At 41.0% G+C, this 20481-nt stretch overlaps 1 protein-coding gene across 5 annotated transcripts in view; it reads right to left on the bottom strand.

The window, feature by feature from the left end:
* The window catches only part of atl2 (atlastin GTPase 2), a 115810-nt gene that overhangs the window by 79174 nt on the left and 16155 nt on the right, over positions 1–20481 (bottom strand). For all 5 annotated transcript variants that reach the window (XM_043696415.1, XM_043696417.1, XM_043696412.1 and 2 more), the window contains exon 2: positions 4580–4827. In XM_043696415.1, coding sequence (XP_043552350.1) covers positions 4580–4827 — 248 coding nt within the window. The remainder of the gene's footprint in view (positions 1–4579; positions 4828–20481) is intronic.

Genomic DNA, 20481 nt, shown 5'->3' with positions numbered 1-20481 from the left:
GTGCCAGGATGGGAGGGTGGGTCGTAGGAGGGCGTGGACCTGACCAGGTAGTCACGGAGGGAATGGTCTTTGCGGAAGGCGGACAGGGGTGGGGAGGGAAATATATCCCTGGTGGTGGGGTCTGTTTGGAGGTGGCGGAAATGTCGGCGGATGATTTGGTTTATTTGTCCCAGTCGAATTCATGTTGCTTGTCGTCTGCGTGTGTGGCTACTAAGGATAGCTGGTCATGGCGTTTCGTGGCGAGTTGATGTTCATGGATGCGGATCGTTAGCTGTCTTCCTGTTTGTACTATATAGTGTTTTGTGCAGTCCTTGCATGGGATTTTGTACACTACATTAGTTTTGCTCATGCTGGGTATCGGGTCCTTCGTTCTGGTGAGTTGTTGTCTGGAGGGTTGCTGTTGGTTTGTGTGCTGTTATAAGTCCTAGTGGTCGCAGTAGTCTGGCTGTCAGTTCTGAAATGCTCCTGATGTATGGTAGTGTGGCTAGTCCTTTGGGTTGTGGCATGTCCTCGTTCCGTTGCGGCACCTTCTACACAAATTTTAGTGTCAAGGCATTTATGCACAAATCCTGGAATTATCTTGAACCCAAAAACTTCAGACTCCAGTTGGACTCCTAAGACATAGTCAGCATTTATTAAATTTGTCAAGAAATATTTACAGGTATGGTGAAATTTGCCAAACTTTGCTGAAGCGAGGAGTGAAATAGAAAGCAAAGAGAACATGCAGATGGTTCTATTCTTGAAATAATTTACCTACTTGTTTCCTGTGCATCCTTGGCCATTTAACTGGAAGGCTTTCGGGATTTAATCTGTGCCTAGTTAGGGAACACTGACACTAATTCGCTTGGGAGGGCTCTTGTAGCATAGTGATAATATCCCTCCCTACCTCTGGATCAGATGATCCAGGTTCAAGTTCCACATGCCCTAAGAAATTTGTCATAACATTTCTGACCAGATCAATTAGAAATAACAGACTAAAAACAAGAAAAGCTGGTGATCACAGGACAAACAATATTCGTGGAGAGGGCAAGCTAATGCTGAGTCTAGATGACTTTGTCAGAGCTGAAGTTGTGCATGCATACATAAGGGAAGTGGATGGTATGTAGAGTGCTGGAAGATTAAAAAGGTGTTGATGGTGCAGATTAAGTGATTGGCATGTGAGATTAGCAGAACAATGGTGTGTTTTACTGCCAGATTTAGAGTTAGAGGCGAAAAAAACTGCAAATGCTCGAATCCAAAGTAGACAAACAGGAGGCTGTTTGTCTACTTTGGAATCAACAAGCCAGGCAGCGTTAGGTGGTAAACAAATCAACGTTTCGGGTATGATCCTTCTTCAGGTCTTGTGGTGGGGGTAAGGGGAACACAGATTTTTTGGGGGGTAGGGCAAATGGTGAGGTAGTGATAGGGGAACACAATTAGAGGGTACAGCCTGGTTGATCAATAGGAGGAATTAATCCTTTGATAGTTGGAAGGAAGGGTTTGTCACAGGAATTTGGGGAGGGGGGGGGAATGGGAAGAGAGATTATTTGATACTGGAGAACTCAAATGTTGAGTCTTCTGGGCTGTCGGCTGCCCAGACAGAAAATGAGGTGTTGCTCCCCCAATCTGCAGTCTGATTCACTGTGGCAATGGAGGTCATGCATGGTCATGTCAAAGAGTGAATGGGAAGGGGAATTGAAATGGGTGGTGACTCGAGGTCAGGTTGGCCCTTGTGGGTTCAGCAGAGATGTTTGGTAAAACATGCCCCTAGTTTATGTTTGGTCTCAATGATGTAAAGACCACATCAGGAGCACCAGATACAGTAACCTAGGTTGGGAAAGAGGCAGGTGAACCTCTGTCTTACCTGGAAGGACAGATTGGGGCCCTGGATGGAGGTGAGCAGGGTGGCTTGCCAGCAGAGTTTGCATCTTTTACATTTGCAGGGGAAGGTACTGCAGGTCCGGGGGTGGGGTGTTGGTGGGTAGAGTGGCACAAACCAAAGGATGGTGAAGGAAAGGGTACATGTGAAAGACAGACGTTTGGAGAGAGGAAGATGATGTTCTTGGCGATGGGATAAAGTTGGAGTTAGCAGAAGTGTTCAAGGATGATGTATTGGATGCAGAGACTGGCGCAGGATGGAGGGTGAGGACAAGGAGGACTCTGTATTGCGTTTGGAGAGGCAGTAGAGAGCAGTGCAGCAGCAAATGGAGGTGGTGCAGTGGAGGGCTGTCTGGATGACAGGGGAGTAGAAAAAGTACATTGTTCGAAATAGGTGGACATCTGGGATGCTTGGGATTGGAAAGCCTCTTCGATTTGAAAGCACAGACAGTTCCAGTAGAGAGGTGGAGGCAGGGGGATGCATGGTGGCAGAGCATGTAATAAGTAACGCTAAAAGGAAAAGAAAGGAAAGGAAAGGAAAAGGAAAGGAATGGGAGTTGATTCACATTTTGAAGGTGCTGAACTCAATATTAAGTCCAGAAGGTTGTAAAGTGCCTAGTCTGAAGATGAGAGTTTTGTACTGTGATTCACTGGAACACTACAGCAAACAGAGGACAGACAAGTGGGCACACAAGCAAGACTCTGTATTAAAATGAGGTAAAAACAATGACTGCAGATATTGGAAACCAGATTCTGGATCAGTGGTGCTGGAAGAGCACAGCAATTCAGGCAGCATCCGACGAGCTCGTTGGATGCTGCCTGAATTGCTGTGCTCTTCCAGCACCACTGATCCAGAATCTGTATTAAAATGGCTGGCTATGGCATGGTCAGGGTCACACTTGCACACAGATTGGAGATGTTCTGCAAAGCCATCACCCAGTCTGGTTTGGTTTCTCCAGTGTAGAGTAGGCCACATTGGGTGCAGCGAATACAATATTGGAGGTGGTACAGGTGAAATACTGCTTTACTGGAACAGACTATTTAAGCCTTTGGATAACAAACAGTAAGTAGGTAAAGGGGCAGGGATTGCACTTCAGCAGTTATGTGGGAAGGGGATGTTGTATCAGTGGTCAATGAATGAATTAGGGTATCCTGGAAGGAACAATTCCTGCAAAATACAAACAGGAGTGAGGGGAACATCTGTTTGGTGATGGCTGGAGCTCTACCGGAGTTGTCTGAAATGGTGGAGAATGATCCACTAGAGGCTGGTGTGATGCAAAGTTGAGGCCAAGGGAGACCCAATCACACTGTTGAGGATGATGGGAAGGGACAAGGGCGGAAGCACAGGTGATAAGTAGGATGAGGTGGAGGGTACTGTCAACCACAGTGGATGGTTACGGAAGAAGTCACATCAGCAGTGCTGTTTTGGACACAATAACTTACAATTAACTTGAGAACTGAATGGCTAATCAAGAACTCCTGAAAAAGGATTTTCAGCAACTGATCCAATAGAAGCAGACAGAGACTGGCTACAGAGTCTGACAGACTCACGATCAACTGTGATCCCCTCTGCAATCAAAAAAACCCATTTGCAGTCACAATCAAGACTCGCAGTGATTGAGATCTGGACAAGGGGAGAGGTTATCCTAACTTATAAAAGTAATCACTGTAAAGAAAAAAGCAAGGAAGAACAAACATATTTGGTAGAGCAAGTTCAAATAATTCAACCGTGCCCTTTTAATATTACAATTCTCCAAGTTTAAAATTGCAATGTCCAAATGCTCAAAACTTCTAAACGAGAGCCAAGAAACAAGTGTTCTCCAAGTAATGACAGCAAGTAAAACATTGAGGCAACCTGATTGCATAGAAATATAAACTAGGAGGAGTAAGTCATTCAGTCCTTCACACCTGGTGTAACAACAGGATTGTGGTTTTTGTTTTCAATTCATTCATGGGACACGAGGACAGGAGGCCAATATTTTTGCCTGTCCCTAATTGCTTACAGGGCAGTTAAAAGTCAACTACACAGCTATAAATCTGAAGTCATATGTCGACCAGACCAAGTAAGGGCTGCATATTTTTTTCCTCAAAAAAGAAATTTGTGAATTAGATGGGTTTTTCTGACAATCAACCACTGTTTCAAGGTCATCTTTAGACTCAATTCCAGACCTTTTTATCTTAAGTGAATTCAAATTTCACGATCTAGGTCCCTAGAATAGAAGCAACAGAACTAAGTCCTCCCAGTTGGCTGATCATCCAACTCAGTACCTTGCTCCTGCTTTTCTCCACATGTTTTATCCCTTTAGTCACATGAACTCTATTGAATTTCTTCTTGAAAACAATGTGTTGGCCTCAACTGCTTTTCTGACACAGAATTAGAAAAAAATTTTCATCAGTCCTAAAAGCCTACCCTGTGTTTTAGACCATAACGCCTGGTTCTGCACGCTTTGGTCATTAATATCTTAACTGGTCTAGTCCTGATAGAACTTTACAGGTTACAATAAGATCTCCTCATTCTCTAAACCCCAATGAAAATAATCCTAACCGATCCAGTCTCATTTAATAGGTCAGTCCAAACAATGCTTGAAAATGGCTAACTGATCAATGCACTCCAGTGACAATCTCATTAACAATCGTTAAGCAAATGAAAATACTTCAACATGCACATTCCAAAACAATTGAAGTCTCATGCAAAAGAAACTGACAGCATGTAATCTCTTACCTGATTGTACATGTAACGCAACATGAAGTCCAACAAAAAGGATTTGCCTTTACGAAATGCTCCTGCCACAGAGACAACCACAACATTCAAGTCCCGAACATGTTCTTGCAATAGAATTCGCTCCAAGGATTCTTCATCGAGATCAAAATGATGATTATCTTCATGTGCCAACACTATCTGTATTGGTCTTGCTTCTTTCATGGGTACATCATCTGAATTCATTGCAACCTCCTGCACATCATATTCATCTATTGAAAACCAAAATAATATATAATTTAGCCTATGCCAAAACAAAAATTACACACGCAATGAGATGTGATCTACTTTACCATGATAAGCTTTTTCTTTCCTAAAACAGAACCATGTCACAAAAATTGAAGCCAAACTGAAATCCACTGTACTCAGCTCATACCATGAATCAAACATTTTTATCTTCAAAATATTCCCTCTAACCCAAAACAGACAAACTTGTTCTACCCCTAAAAACCCTAGTCAGGCACAGTAATTAACGGTCAGCAGACTGAAATGCAAAGTGGTTCCTATTCAACTAGGATTTAAACAAAAAGGTTATGTATAAATTGTTCAGCTAATCAACTGTTAAAACAAAAATAATGCAACTGTACTTATCTGCAAGTTTCAAGGCATCTGTATCAGCAATTTACATGCCAACACAAGCTCAAAAACAAGGTCAAAGTCAATAACTTAATATCAGTACTAACCTACAAGTTGCTGATGAAATCAGGCAATTCACATTTCCTTCAGGATTACAATTTCCCTGCAAACTAAGCAGATATTTCTATTCTAGAGGAAAGTAACTTAGAAGAAATAGAATGAAGACTGGACACGAAGAAACTTGTTCTGAGTGGTGGAAGGTACCCAGCAGACAAACATTGTACTCTATTCCCTACTCTTTTTTTAAAAATCCAGTTTCAATAAATATCTCTATTGTTTTGGTACACAAAAATGGCAGAGGTAATTGTAAACCTCTTACACTTGTACAAGACTAAAGTACTTAGCTTCCCTGCTAGAAATACTCTAACCTCAGACCAATTTCTTCCAAAAGAATATCCACTCCAAAGGCAAAACATACACATTAAACAAGTTAACAATTTGCATAAATGCAAACATCATTTAAAATAAATCTTCAAAATATGCATTAGTTGTTGAATGGTTTTGTCTTCCTACAAGCTCAAAAGTACCAAAATCACAGATAAAATTCTGTACTTTAAAAAAAAGGTTCAAGTAGAGAGATGTTTTTATACTGATGCAAACAATTCAATTTCTTAGCCATGCTCATGTACATCAGCTGCACCAATTCTGATCTACTTCTAAGTTATGTCAGAGCATCTTACTGTCACATGCAGCCTTCGTTCTAATGACAAAAAGCCATTTAGTATTTTGCCAAAATTGTTAAGGCTCATGACCAAACCAGAACATTTTAAAATGTTTCACACTAAGCACTCCCTGATGCACTGTTCACAATATTTTAAACATTGTTAATCAATTAACTTCTAATTGCTTCCAGTTTTGGCATGGGCTTAACAATTTCCAACTACAATAGGGCACTGTTTCTATTTATGCACAGGGCACTCTGAATCTGTCAGTGACTACTGATATTAGCTGAAAATGTGTTGCTGGAAAAGCACAGCAGGTCAGGCAGCATCCAGGGAACAGGAGAATCGACGTTTCGGGCATAAGCCCTTCTTCAGGAAGAAGGGCTTATGCCTGAAACGCCGATTCTCCTGTTCCCTGGATGCTGCCTGACCTGCTGTGCTTTTCCAGCAACACATTTTCAGCTCTGATCTCCAGCATCTGCAGACCTCACTTTCTCCTCAAAGACTACTGATATTACTAAACTCAATATTAAAAAACTAGGCAAGAATGGAACTTTAATGGATAGAGGGGCATTGGCACCCAAGTGTGAGATTAGAGGAAAACTTTTTTGTAGTAAGAATCCAAGATAAGGATACAAAGATTCTGAAGGTCAATCTTGGCTAATACATGTAGTGTGAAATGTCCAGAGAATTTTGAACAGCTAAAATTACTAATGAACATGTCTGACTGAAAAGGGTAGAGGAGGAAAGAGAAATGAAATTTATAAAAGGGTAATAATATGCCTAAGCATATGCAACCATAGAAACAAAGGATATAATTATTGCACCAATACCACACTTCAAAAAGGGGTAACACACTTGGACTTGCACATTGTACTTTACGAAAGTTTCAATTAGACTGTCCACAGTAGTCACTGGACCTTTAATCGGGCCTCAATGTCAATTCCTGGCTTTGAGCAAAAATCTGGCACCAGCCTCAAGTACTACATGTACAGATCTGCATGGATATATTGATGATTATAAATTAAAGCATTGAGTCACTAACTAACATTGAAGTCAAGGAGGAGGATCATTAATATCCAACAGCAGTTAGAAAGGAGTGTAATTGATGTTTTTATGACTGAAATTCAAACATATATGTTAATCCCAACTTATGCTGAATTTCACCACTTATTAAAATTGCCTACAACCATATCAAAGTAGCAGGACTAACCTCTATGCTCAGTTCAACTCTACAAATTCATTACAGGAATTTAAGCATAAAAAAAAGGAGTCTGCTTACATAAACATTTAGGGTTCGTATTATGCTTGCAAGTACTGAAGAGGTGGCTAGAATGGACTTTCTTTGCTATTTAAGATGTTTCCCTAACCCTGGTGCTAAAATGAATTGACAATTTCAGTCCTCGACCCATTAATTTCCATTAGTGATCAAAGGAAGAGGCTGAGCAAACAGAAAATGTGGATTTTTAGAATAATAGAAAGAATAGAAAATACTCAGTAGGCCAGGCTGCATCTAAGAACAGGAACTAAATTTAAGGCCATTAACTCTTTCAGAACTGTTTCTACAGGTATTGCTATACCTGATGAGAATTTCCAGCATCTGCAGTATTTCACTTCTGCACTCTTAAATAGTAGATTTTTGCAGTAAGCACAAATGAGAAATAGAAGTTGGGAAGCAACAAACTGCTCAGCTAAGTTGTTTGTAGAACATCAGCAATAAGTACTTAAATGGCATATTTAAAATTTTTAACAGGAAATGCTGAAAAACTTCCAGAAAGAATGAATGTCTAAGATTGATTTGCTTTCAACAGATCTGTTACAACAATATTTCAACGCGTTAAAAACACAAACTCAACTTCAAGGGCATTGGTGAAAATAAAGTCCCCAAATTCCATTCTGAAAGCATTAACATCTAACCTCAACACTGCAGTGCAAACAAGACTTTTCTTAAAGGCATTTTGCCCATAATTTAAAAACAAAATACTTATCTATTGAAGCAATGAATGATTCTGGGTAATTGAAGATGGAGGACTGAAAAAAAAATGTGGCTGGAAGAGCTGCTCCCTTTGAGGTATTTTAGGTGGTGGAGGTGGTTTCTTTGAATCCCAGGAGCAGTGATTAGTGTTTCATAAGCTGTTGCACGGCGGTGGCGGCGGAGAAGGAGCCTAAACAGTGGCACTTTAAAGAGAAGTGACAAAAGGCAACAAAGACATGGTCAGTATGTGGATGTTGCTGTACCTACTAGAGAAGGTGCAAAACTTGGACCTACTCTTGGGAAATAAGGCAGGGCAAGTGACTAAGGTGTCAGTGGGTGAGCACTTTGGGGCCAGCGGCCATAATTATTTTAGTTTTAAAATAGTGATGGAAAAGGATAGACTAGGTGTAAAAGTTAAAAAGCTTAAATTGGAGGAAGACCAATTTTTACAGTATTAGGCACGTTCGCAGGTAAGGGACAGCTGGAAAATGGGAAGCCTTCAAAAAAAAAGATAACAAAAGTCCAGAGACAGTATGTTCCTTTTAGGGTGATATGCAAGGCTGGTAGGTGGATGGAATGCTAGATGACTAGAGAAATTGAAGTTTCGGTTAAGAAAAAAAAGCATGCGTCATGTGTAGACTGCAGAGACTGAGTGAATCCTTAGAAGGGTATAAAGGCAGTAGTACACTTAAGAGGGAAATCAGGACAGCAAAAAAGGGGACACGAGATAGCTTTGGCAAATATAGAGTTAAGGAGAATCTAAAAAGGGATTTTATCAATAGATTAAAGATCAAGAAAGGTAACTAGGAAGAGAATAGAGCCCCTCAAAGATCAGCAGGGCAGCCTATGTGTGGAACTGAAGGAGAGGGCAGAGATACTAAGTGAGTATTTTGCAACAGTGTCTACGGTAGAGAAGGACACGGAACATATAGAATGTAAGTAAATAGATGGTGACATCTTGAAAAATTACAGAGGTGGTGACACAGGATGTCTTAAAACGCATAAAGGTGGATAAATCCACAGGACCTGATCAGGTGTACCCTGGAACTCTGGGGAAGTGATTGATGGGCTCCTTGTTGAGATAATTGTATCAATAGTCACAGGTGAGATGCCGGTGTGCCATTAAAGAGTTAATTTGCTCTGCTGCTCTGCAGGAAATTGATGGCCACAGGCTAGGGTGGGATGCCTCTGACTTGCAGGTAGATTGCAAGAAATTTATATTCCAACCCCTTGCCATTCAGAGCCATTTTCATAGCCATCATCTATTATTCAGAGATCATTTACATTTACATCATCCTATTTAAAATCACTAAGAACATTGCAATTGGAATTTTGACTACTCCCTGTAGTTAAAACAATTCACAACAGATTTGACCATTAAGGGATGATTTACATTATATTGTCACTGCATTGTGTCTTGAGTGGCATGTGACTGTAGGGGAGTGACTGGAGGGTTGTCTTGTGGGTATTACTGACTGTGAAGATTTTGTATAAAGGAAGGAATGTTTAATTTGTTCAGAGACACCTCTCAACACGCTTTGCAAGCACAGCGAGGAGTGTTGAGAGTTTCCCCAAAGTTTGTACTGTATTTGCTTAATAAAAGTTTGGTTGTTCATGGAAGTTGGAATCTGCAGTTGCATCAAGTGCATAAGAATCTCAGTGGGGAAAAAAAAAGAACATAATACCAGAAGATGGGAAGCTGACTAACGTGGTGCCACTATTTAAGAAAGGTGATAAGGAAAAGCCAGGGAACTATAGAGCGGTGAGCCTGACATTGATGATGGACAAGTTGTTGGAAGGAATCCTGAGGGACAGGATTTACATGTATTTAGAAAGGCAAGGACTGATTAGGGATGGTTACATGGCTTTGTGCGTGGGAAATCATGTCTCACTATTGAGTTCTTTGAAGTAGCAATGAAGAGGATCGATGAGGGCACAGCAGTGGATGTCATGAACACTGACTTCAATAAGGCATTTGACGAGGTTCCACGTGGTAGACTGGTTAGCAAGATTAGAGCTCATGGAATACAGTGTGAACTAAACATCTGTATTTGGATGCTGCCTGAACTGCTGTGCTCTTCAAGCACCACTAATCCAGAATCTGGTTTCCAGCATCTGCAGTCATTGTTTTTACCTATCTGTATTTGGAACTGGCTCAAAGGTAGAAGACGGAGGGTGATGATTGCCTTTCAGACTGGAGGCTTGTGACGAGTGGTGTGCCAGAAGGATCAGTGCTGGGTTCACTGCTTTTGTCATTTATGTAAATGATTTGGATGTAAATATAGAAGGCATAGTTTGCAGATGACACCAAAATTGGTGGTGTCGTGAACAGTGAAGGTGGTTACTTCAGAATACAATGGGACCTTGATCAGGTGGGCAAATGGGCGAAGGAGTGGCAGATGGAGTTTAATGTGAGGTATGTATTTTGGAAAGACAAATCAGGGTAGGACATATTCACTTAAAAGGTCCTGGGGAGTGTGGCTGAACAAAGAGACCTTAGAGTGCAGGTTCAATGTTCCTTGAAAGTGAAGTCGTAGGTTGATAGGATAGCAAAGGCAGCGTATGCTTTCCTTTAATCGGTCAGAGTATTGAGTATAGGAGTTGGGAAGGTCATGTTGCGGCTGTACAGGACATTGGTCCTGATGAAGGGCTTTTGCCCGAAACATCGATTTTGCCTGTCCTCAGATGCTGCCTGAATTGCTGTGCTCTTCCAGCACCACTAATCCAGAATCTGGTTTCCAGCATCTGCAGTCATTGTTTTTACCTCCAGGACATTGGTTAGGCCACTGTTGGATTTTTGTGTGCAATTCTGATTTCCCTCCTATTGGACGGATGTTGTGAAACTTGAAAGGGCACACAAAAGATTTACAAGGATGTTGCCAAGGTTGGAGCAATAGGGAGGGGCTGAATAGGCTGAAGCTGTTTTCCTTGGAGCATCAGCAGCTGATGGGAGACCCTATAGATGTTTATAAGATGACTCGGATAGGGTAAATAGACAAGATCCTTTCCCTAGGGTAGGGGAGTCCAGAACTAAAGGGCACAGGTTTACAGCAAGAGGGGAAAGATTTAAAAGGGACCCAAGAGGCAATTTTTTTTCACAGAGGTGATGCACGCATGGAATGAGCTGCCAGATGATATGGAGGAGGCTAGGACAGTTACAACATTTAAAAAAGCATCTGGATGGGCATAAGTAGGAAGGGTTTGGTGGGATATGGCTAAGTGCTGGCAAATGGGACTAGACTAGATTAATTTAGGATATCTGGTTGGCATGGACGAGTTGGACCACAGGGTCTGTTTCTGTGCTGTGCATCTCTGACTCTGATCAAGTCCTTCTTCTGTTTACTCTGGAATCATCGTAGCTGAGCTGGTGAGCCAGAAAATATTAATTTTAGAATTCAGAGTTGCGTTCAGAAATGTTGCTGAAATAAAATAGACAATTCAGAAAACCAAAATCATTTCAACTGCAATGGGAGTTAAAAGACCAATAAAGAACTTACACCTATAAAACAATTTTCTCCACACTGCAACATTTCATTAACAGTCAAAGACTTTCAAGTGTTCATTGGTGTAGCATCACAAATGCAGCAACCTGTTCCGTACACAGCAAGGTCCCACAAGCATGTATGATACTGCCTAAGTAATGAATGTTACTGCCAAGGCAGCAGGCAGACTTCCCAGCTCCTTTTCAGTGGTGTATTACAGATACTTTACATTCCGGGGACAAAAGATTAAGGTAGAGGTTAATCAATATTCAAAAACATGGAAGTCCGTGGATCAAGTCCTTCAAGTTATACACAAATCCTTACATTAGCAGTTATATTCTGAATGGCTGAATCATCTGGACAAACAATTTAAGTCTTCATTAGCATGTGACATTTCATCAAGTACATGATAGACTGGTTACAAAAAGGGCAACTGTAGTAAGTAACTAAACAGCTTTGAAACATTAACTCTACTTTCTTTCCACAGATACTGCCGGACATGTTGAGTTTTGCCAGCAATTTCTGGTTTGGGCTTACGAGATTGATCTTGGTTATGGAATATTGTCTTACAAGGAGAGGTTGAATAGGTTAGGCTAGGCCTACACTCAGTTTAGAAGAAATGAGGATAAATTTATTCAAACATAAAAAGATCCTTACATGGCTTGACAGTGTGGATGCTGAGTTTGTTTCCCCTTGACAGTGTAGGACCAGAAGTCATAATCTCAGAAGAGGAGATTGCTCATTTAAGACAAATGAGAACGTATTTTCCCCCCTCAGTCAGTAGTGAATCTGTGGAATCCTTTACCATAATGGATTGGAGAGATGGGATTGTTAAGAACACTTAAGAGTGACAGATAGCCAGGCAGGGAATAAAGTGTTATAGGGCAAATACAGGAATGTGGACTTGATGATTATCAGATCAGACATGATTTTATTGAATGGCACAGCAGTCTCAATTGGCCAAATGTCCTACTTCTGCTCCTTTTTCATGGTGTATTTTGAGTGCATTCATTTAAGGAGACTCCATAATTCACAAGAAAGGGAACTGGGAAGAATCAATTAAGTAGAACTTAAATTTGATACAGAGAATGTTAAGTGTGGACAAGAAAATTTTCTGATTCAGCAGGTGGATGTACCTTCTAGAGAAGGAGCAACGGTTAACCTACTCTTGGCAGGTAACGGAGGTGAGAGTGTGGGAGCACTTGGGGCCAGTGATCAGAATGAAGTAGTTTCAAAATAATGATGGAAAAGGACAGACCGGATCTAAAAAGTTAAACATCTAAATTGGAAGGAAGCCAAATTGTGGTAGTATTAGAAAAGAATTTTCAAAAGTTGATTGGGGCCAGATATTTGCAGATAAAGGAATCTCTGGAAAATGAGATGCCTTCAAAAACTAGATAACTGTAGGGAATGCTGGATGACTAGAGAAAGAGGAAGCGTATACCAGATATAGACAGCACAGATAGAGTGAATCCCTGGGGGAGTATAAAGACAATAGGAGTATACATAGAGGGAAATCAGGAGGGCAAAAAGCGGAGGAGATAGCTTTGGCAAATGGGGTTAAGGAGAATCTAAAAGAGATTCTACAGATACACGAAGGACCAAAAAAAAACTAGGGAGAGAATAGGGCCTCAAAGATCACAGCAAGGCCACTTATGTGTAGAACCACAGGAGATAAGTGAGATAGTAAATGAGTACAGTGGAGAAGCTAAAGAACTTGAATATATAGTGACTTTTTGAAAAATGTCCGTATCACAGAGGTGATGGTGCAGGATGTCTTAAAATGCATAAAGGTGGAAAAATCCTCAAGACCTGATCAGGTGTACCACAGAACTCTGTGGGAAGCTAGGGAAATGATTGCTGGGCCCCTTGAGATATTTGTATCAATAATCGGCGACATGCTGAAAAGCTGAAGGTTGGCTAACGTGGTGCAACTATTTAAGAAAGGTGATACAGAAAAGCCAGGGAACTACAGACCAGTGTGCCTGACATAGTGGTGGGCAAGTTGTTAGAGGGAATCCTGAGGCACACTATTTACAAAAATTTAGAAAAGCAAGGACTGATTGTGGATAGTCAACATGGCTTTCTATGTGGGAAATCATTTCTCACTAACTTTGAGATATTTGAAGTAACAGAGGATTGATGAAGACAAAGTGGATGTGATCCATGTGGATCTCAGTAAGGCATTTGACAATGTTCCACATGGTAGACTAGTTAGCAAGGCTAGATCACATGGAATACAGGGTGAACTAGCCATTTGGATACAGAACTGGCTCAAAGGTGGGTGGTGGTAGAGGGTTGCTTTTCAAGCTAGAGACCTGTGACCAGTGCCAGAATGATCAGTGCTGGGTCCACTCCTTTTTGTCATTTTATATAAATGATTTGGATGTGAACATAGGAGTTATGGTAAGTAAGTTTGCAGTGACACCAAAATTTGGGCTGTAGTGGAAAAATAAGGAGGAGGTTACCTCAGTACAACGGGACCTCGATCAGATGGGCCAAGGAGTGGCAGGTGGAGTTTAATTTAGGTAAATGCAAAGTACTGTATTTTGAAAAGACAAATCAGGGCAGAACTTATGCTCTTAATGGTATAGTCCTGGGGAGTGTTGCTAAACAGAGGCCTTGGTGTGCAGCATCATAGTTCCTTGAAAGTAGAGTCGCAGGTATGGAAAATAAAGAGCATGAAAGCAAGGGAAGGGTTAAAGCATGGAGTCCACTGCCGATCGGTTGCAAGGGGTCTGTGGAATGCAGGATGGGATAAGAATAGTGGAATACTCTTACACCAATTAGCAGAGTAAGGTTGAGGCTGGTATGAGATAAGATAACACAATTAGTAAAGTTAGCCTCCCTGTTAGTATCATTATGACAAGACTGGGACCTTAAATATTTGGGACATGACTTTAAATATCTAATAAATAGTTAGTAGTGTCAGCCGGCTTGAGACTATTGATAATAAATATCTGATCATAATATTAGGAAAATATTAAGTAGGTCTGGAATGAAAGACTACTGTTGCAAAAGCTGACACTAAATATCTAACTGTGATATTAGAATAACATTAATAGAATGTACAACTAAAGAGATGATGGGAACTAACATCACTGGTTTATTGTGTAGCTAGAGTGAGGTACTTTGATTAATACAGTTGGACATGCTGATAAGCTATCAGAAACAAGATATAAAAAAAACCACGGACTCAGGTTCGTGGGCATTCGAGAATCTGCTTTCTCAGCGTCACAGTTTTTTTTGTGTGCAAATAAAAGACCTACTTCTTGAAGAACTCTGCGTCTCCTGGTGATTCTCTACATTTTCTCCATGATACAGGTAGACAGGATAGTGAAAGCAGCTTTCCTTTATTGATCAGTGTGTCGAGTGTAAGAGTCGGGAAGTCATGTTGCGGCTGTACAGGAAATTGGTTAGGCCACTTTTGGAATACTGAATTCTATTCGTCTCCCTGCTATAGGGAGGATGCAAAACTTGGAAGAGTTCAGAAACGATTCATAAAGGGGGTTGCTGGGGTAGGAGGGTTTGAGCTATAGGGAGAAGCTGAATAGGCTGGGGCTATTTTCCCTAGAGTGTTAGAGACAGAGAGATGACCTTTGACGTTTATCAAATCATGACAGTCATGGATAGGGCAAGTAGCCACGGTCTTTTCACTGGGCTGGAAAAGTCCAAAACTGAAGAGGTTTAAGCTGAGAGGGCAAGATTCAAAAAGGATCTAAGGGACAATTTTTTCCAGAGAGGCTGGTATGTGTATGGAATGAACTGCCAGAGGAAGTGGTGGAGGCTGGTACATTTATAACATTTAAAAAGGCACCTGGATGGGTACGTGAGTAGGAAAGGCTTAGAGGAATATGGGCCAAATGCTGGCAAATAGGACTAGATTAATGTAGGATTTCTGATCAGAATGGATGAGCTGGACCAAATATTTCCTTGCTGTATAGCTCTATGACTCCAAGTAATTTTGACAAATGAATCCCTGTAATAGATAGCATCAGGAAAACAAGGTTAGCACAAAAATAGTATTAAAATCATTCAAGCTGTTTTCCATATGTAGATAGTTTGATTACTCCAGTAATTTCTCCAGTATAACAAAAATCTAATATATTATTAAAGAAACTCTGCAGACTCGTAAATGTGTCAGTGACTAACTACTATGTTAAAGATCATCTACTAATCCAGGCCTCAATTTGTACCATCAACTGGAGTCAGTGCATGCATACTAATAACATGCCTCTTTCACCTCCTTCAACCCCTCTTTCTAACTCAAGACTGCTTGTTCAACATCCAGTACAGGATGAGGAGAAACTTCAAAATAATTAGAGCCTAGAACTAGAAGGCATAGGTTTAAGGTGAGAGGGGCAAGATTTAAAAAGAGACAACATTGTCATGCACGTATGGAATGAGCAGCCAGAGGAAGTGGTGGAGGCTAGGACAATTACACCATTTAAAAGGCATCCAGATCGGTAGATGAATAGGAAGGGTTTAGAGGAATATGGGCCAAGTGCTAGCAAATGGGACTGGACCAATTTAGGATATCTAGTCGGCACGGAGGACTGAAGGGCCTGGGTCTGAGTCTGTGCTGTACATCTCTATGACTCTAAGATAGTCTTTAGGCTCCTGGTAACTCAATTCACTAGCCCCCGTTAAGTTCTTTTTCCTCAGATTCTTATACACTTGATGCAACTACAGATGCCAACTTCTGTGAACAGCCAAAATTTTATTAAGCAAACATAGTACAAACTTTCTGGAGAAACCTTTAACACTCTTCTTCATGTGAAGGGATCTCTCTCCGAACAAAGGAAACAGTCCTTCCTTTATACAAAATCTTTACATCACACAGTCAGTGATGCCCACAAGACAACTCCCAGTCACTCCACTACAGTCACATGCCACTCCAGACAACGCAGTGACCACATCATTTCCAGAAACAATATAATGTAAAATCATCCGTCAATGGTCAAATCTGTTGTGAATCATTTTTTTTAAAAACGGCAGGGAGTAGTCAAAATGCCAACTGTAATGTTCTTATTGATTTCTGAATAGGATGATGATGCAATTCTTTTACTCTGAACAACTAGGAAGTGGCCATGCAAATGGCTCTGAATGGCAAGGGATGGGAATGTAAATTCCTTACAATCTACCTTAAATCAGAGACACCCCATCCTAGCCTCGGGACATCAGCAGAGCAAATTAACCCTTTAATATCATGCTCCTATTTCATCCCTTTCCTATGCCTGAACCAAATCTGACTACTGCATAAGCTCCCAAACATCAATCAGGAAGATCATTCCCTTCCACCTCCACCATTGCCCATCTCCATCCTTGCCTCAGGTCATTTGCTACTAAAACTGTCACCCATATCTTCGTTCTCTAGATTTCTCATGCATTCTTGATCAAGATTCCATATCCTAAACACTTTAAACTTCAGCCAAGACACTAATGCATTTATATCTTTAAATCATGCCACGTCTCATTCACCAAGCTGACTAACCTTCCTGGTTAAGCAACATCTTGAAACTTAAATGTGTTAGTTTTCATTTCAAATCCATCCATGGTCTCACCCCTAATCTTTGCCAGTTCCAGAAACCACCAAGATATTCACACTTTCATTTCAGAAGAATTTTACATCTAATATTAGTTTGTTGAACAACCCCAAATTTTAAAATTGTTGAAACCAGCCGCCCATGTCCTGAACTCTGGAATCCACCTCTACCTATCTTTGTGCAATAAGGGCATTCTTTAGAACCTATATTTTTGATCAGGTTTCACACATCTGACCCAATACCATTTTCTGTGGATCAGTGTCATGCTGTTTTATAATGCTATGTACAATTTGGAATTCAACTAGATTAAGGCCCTATTATGCACACAATAGCATTTTTGGAACATTTTCAATTAATGGTTTTTCCAAATATAGCAGCAGCTACAATTTTAAATCCAAATTAACGCTTATAAAATCTATTTTGCCTCAAAAATATAAGGTTGGTTAAAACAAAATTACAAATTAAACCCCATGTCTTCCATCAATTCAATTGATTAAGTCATGGAAATCAAGCATGTTTTAAGGTTCCATGCTGGTCAATAAAATGGAGTAGTGTTTAAATGAGACTATTATCAGTGAATTATAACCAAGAAAACTAGTTCAGCATACTAAAAAGTTAATTACAACAGAGTCTTCCATGGCTAAATTCACATCTAATAGTCAAACATCAGGATCTTCAGACCAAACACCACAACAATCTTCGAGCTCTTACCAATCATTTACTCCAGACTCCTTGTAGCCATTGGGAGATAGTGGGGGAAAAAAGCATTTGCCCAGTGCAAGTCAAACCTAGAAAATAGGTGCCATCTGCTGGGAAAAGGAAACAATCTACACTAACATATCTCAGTACAGTGCTTACAAATTGCACTCGAAGTCAACTGCCAGATGTCCAGAGGTAAGCAACTGGCTGGGTCGGACATACCTGAACATTCAGGTATGTCAGACCCAGCCAGTTGCTTATCTCGGAGCCATACACAACCTCTGATCAATCTCCATCCTTTGCAACAGCTACACACTGTTCAATGTTTCCCCACAGTCTGTGCTCTGGTGCTGCATCTGACAAAACCACACTTAGTGGGCGGCACGGTGGCACAGTGGTTAGCACTGCTGCCTCACAGCGCCTGAGACCCGGGTTCAATTCCCGCCTCAGGCGACTGACTGTGTGGAGTTTGCACATTCTCCCCGTGTCTGTGTGGGTTTCCTCCGGGTGCTCCGGTTTCCTCCCACAGTCCAAAGATGTGCAGGGTCAGGTGAATTGGCCATGCTAAATTGCCCGTAGTGTTAGGTAAGGGGTAAATGTAGGGGTATGGGTGGGTTTCGCTTCGGCGGGTCGGTGTGGACTTTTTTTTTTAGATTAGATTAGATTACTTACAGTGTGGAAACAGGCCCTTCGGCCCAACTTGTTGGGCCGACACTTCTTGTTTCCACACTAATATAATCTAATCTAACTTCACTTTGTAGATAGCCACGGCCAAGCACACTCTGCAAATATACATGCCCTAGCATAATCATTGGCAAGTCTAGTTTCATCTTGCTATGTTTGTAAGCTCAAAAGTGGCATTGCTTTTATTGAAATGCACCTCTGTGGAGTTGGAGATTGGAGAAAAAAAAAAATTAAGGACAAAAATTCTACAATACCAAAGACAATTCTGCCAATGGAGGAAATTCCTTATCGCTGAACCAAGTCGGCAGCACTGGGAAGGTGTCGGGGTGGATGATGTGATTAAACATGGCCAAGGGGCCATGACTTTTATTAGACACAAAACGAGATCATTTGGGTCTTCAAGAGATGCTGGAATGTGGCTGAAGAGCCAAATTCAGGGAACACTAACAATGTGTTCCGGTTAAGATAGGCAGTTATTGAACATGCAATAACATGCTCAAGGACTTACAAAATAAAGTCGTAACTTCCAAGGACAGTGGGGACAAAGTGACATTTTTTTGCAGAGTGGGATAATGACAGCAGATCTAGAAGGATCAAGGAAGAGTATCTCAAGAAAGAATAGAATTCTAAAAGAACATCAGCTAACATGAGGACTCTGAGACAAAGCTTGGTAATCAACACAAATAAAGTCAAGATGAAAGGAGATGGGTATCATGGACAAAGTGAGCTCAAAGGGCATTAAAGAACATAGGAAACAAACTAGGAGGTGCAAATTCAGGGTTAGGAAAGGAGCTGCTTGCAGTGGGCTTGTCAAAAAGGAGGGAAGTCACAGAGGCAGTTATTCATCTCACCTTAGGTGAAAATGTAAGTCTGAGTCCCTCACCTTTTCTGAATGCAGGAGAAAAAAATTTGAATCAGCTTGCAGTGCGTTGAAAAGTTGGGGGTTATATTTGCAGTTAAAGATGACCCTGAAATAGTGAGCAATTTTACCAGATTGCAGGAGGACTTGCTAGTACTTCATACTGTTCAGCCAGATTTGGTTGTGAATGAAAAGGACCAATTATCCCAAAAAGGTGCTACAAGTCATTGTGCAGAAAAAAAGAGAAACAGACAAGTCTAAAGTTAGATAAGTGGTATTCTGAAACTACTGGAAGTGATAGGGGATAGCTCCTCCACAGGTAAGGGTGGTGGATGAGAGTGATACAAAGAGGATAGTAATCGACTTCAGGAGAACACACACTGATGCAATGACCAGATACATGGCAGATTATAATTTAATACAGAGGTGTGCAAGCTGAATAGTTTTAAGTAGAGAGAATCAGGAATAGCAATTTAAACTAAAAAGAACCAATTTTAAAGGTGTAGGAACAGATGCTTTCAGGGATAAAGTAGAGTCTGGGAAGGTGCAAGTTAAGTTGAGAAAGCTATAAAAAGTATTGGGGAAATCCTTGGTTGTATAAATAGGGGCAAGGAAAGCAAGAGTTGTGCAATGCTTTCCTAAGTTGGGTTTAAGCCCTAACCAGTGTTTGGATTTGCGAGTTCCAATCAAAATAAAATCATCTTCATCCAGTTCAATGAAGACACTTGAAGAGGACAAAAGGAAGTGTTTCAAAGACTCCCAAAAGGCCTCCCTCAAGAACTGTAGCATAGATGTCAACCTATGGAAGTTCAGGAGAAACAGACTTTGATTTGTCGTCATATGTACTGAAATACAGTGAGAAATGTTGCTTTGTGCGTTCTACAGGCAGATCATACCACACAAAGTGCATCAGGTAACAAAAACTACAGAATAATGTTATAGCTGAAGAGAAGGTGCACAGAAAGATCAACATGAACACTGAACTGGGGTCTAGATTAGAGTGGTGCTGAAAAAGCACAGCAGGGCCAGGCAGCATCCTAGGAGCGGGACAGAGACAGAGAGGAGAGACAGAGACAGAGAGGAGAGACAGAGACAGAGAGGAGAGACAGAGACAGAGAGACAGAGACAGAGACTCACTGAAAACCTTGCAGAGAGCGGAGGAGAACTTCAAGGTAGGCATCCTTGCAAGAGCATTCGCAGTAAGGTTAAAATCAACTAGGCAAAAGTGAGGACTGCAGATGCTGGAGATCATAGTCTTCATTAGAGTAGTGCTGGAAAAGCACAGGTCAGGCAGCATTCGAGAAGCAGGAAAAACGATGTTTT

The sequence above is a fragment of the Chiloscyllium plagiosum genome, chromosome 9 (assembly GCF_004010195.1).
Source record: "Chiloscyllium plagiosum isolate BGI_BamShark_2017 chromosome 9, ASM401019v2, whole genome shotgun sequence".
NCBI classification, from domain to species: Eukaryota; Metazoa; Chordata; class Chondrichthyes; order Orectolobiformes; family Hemiscylliidae; genus Chiloscyllium; species Chiloscyllium plagiosum.
This window is presented reverse-complemented; position numbering and strand designations above follow the sequence as displayed.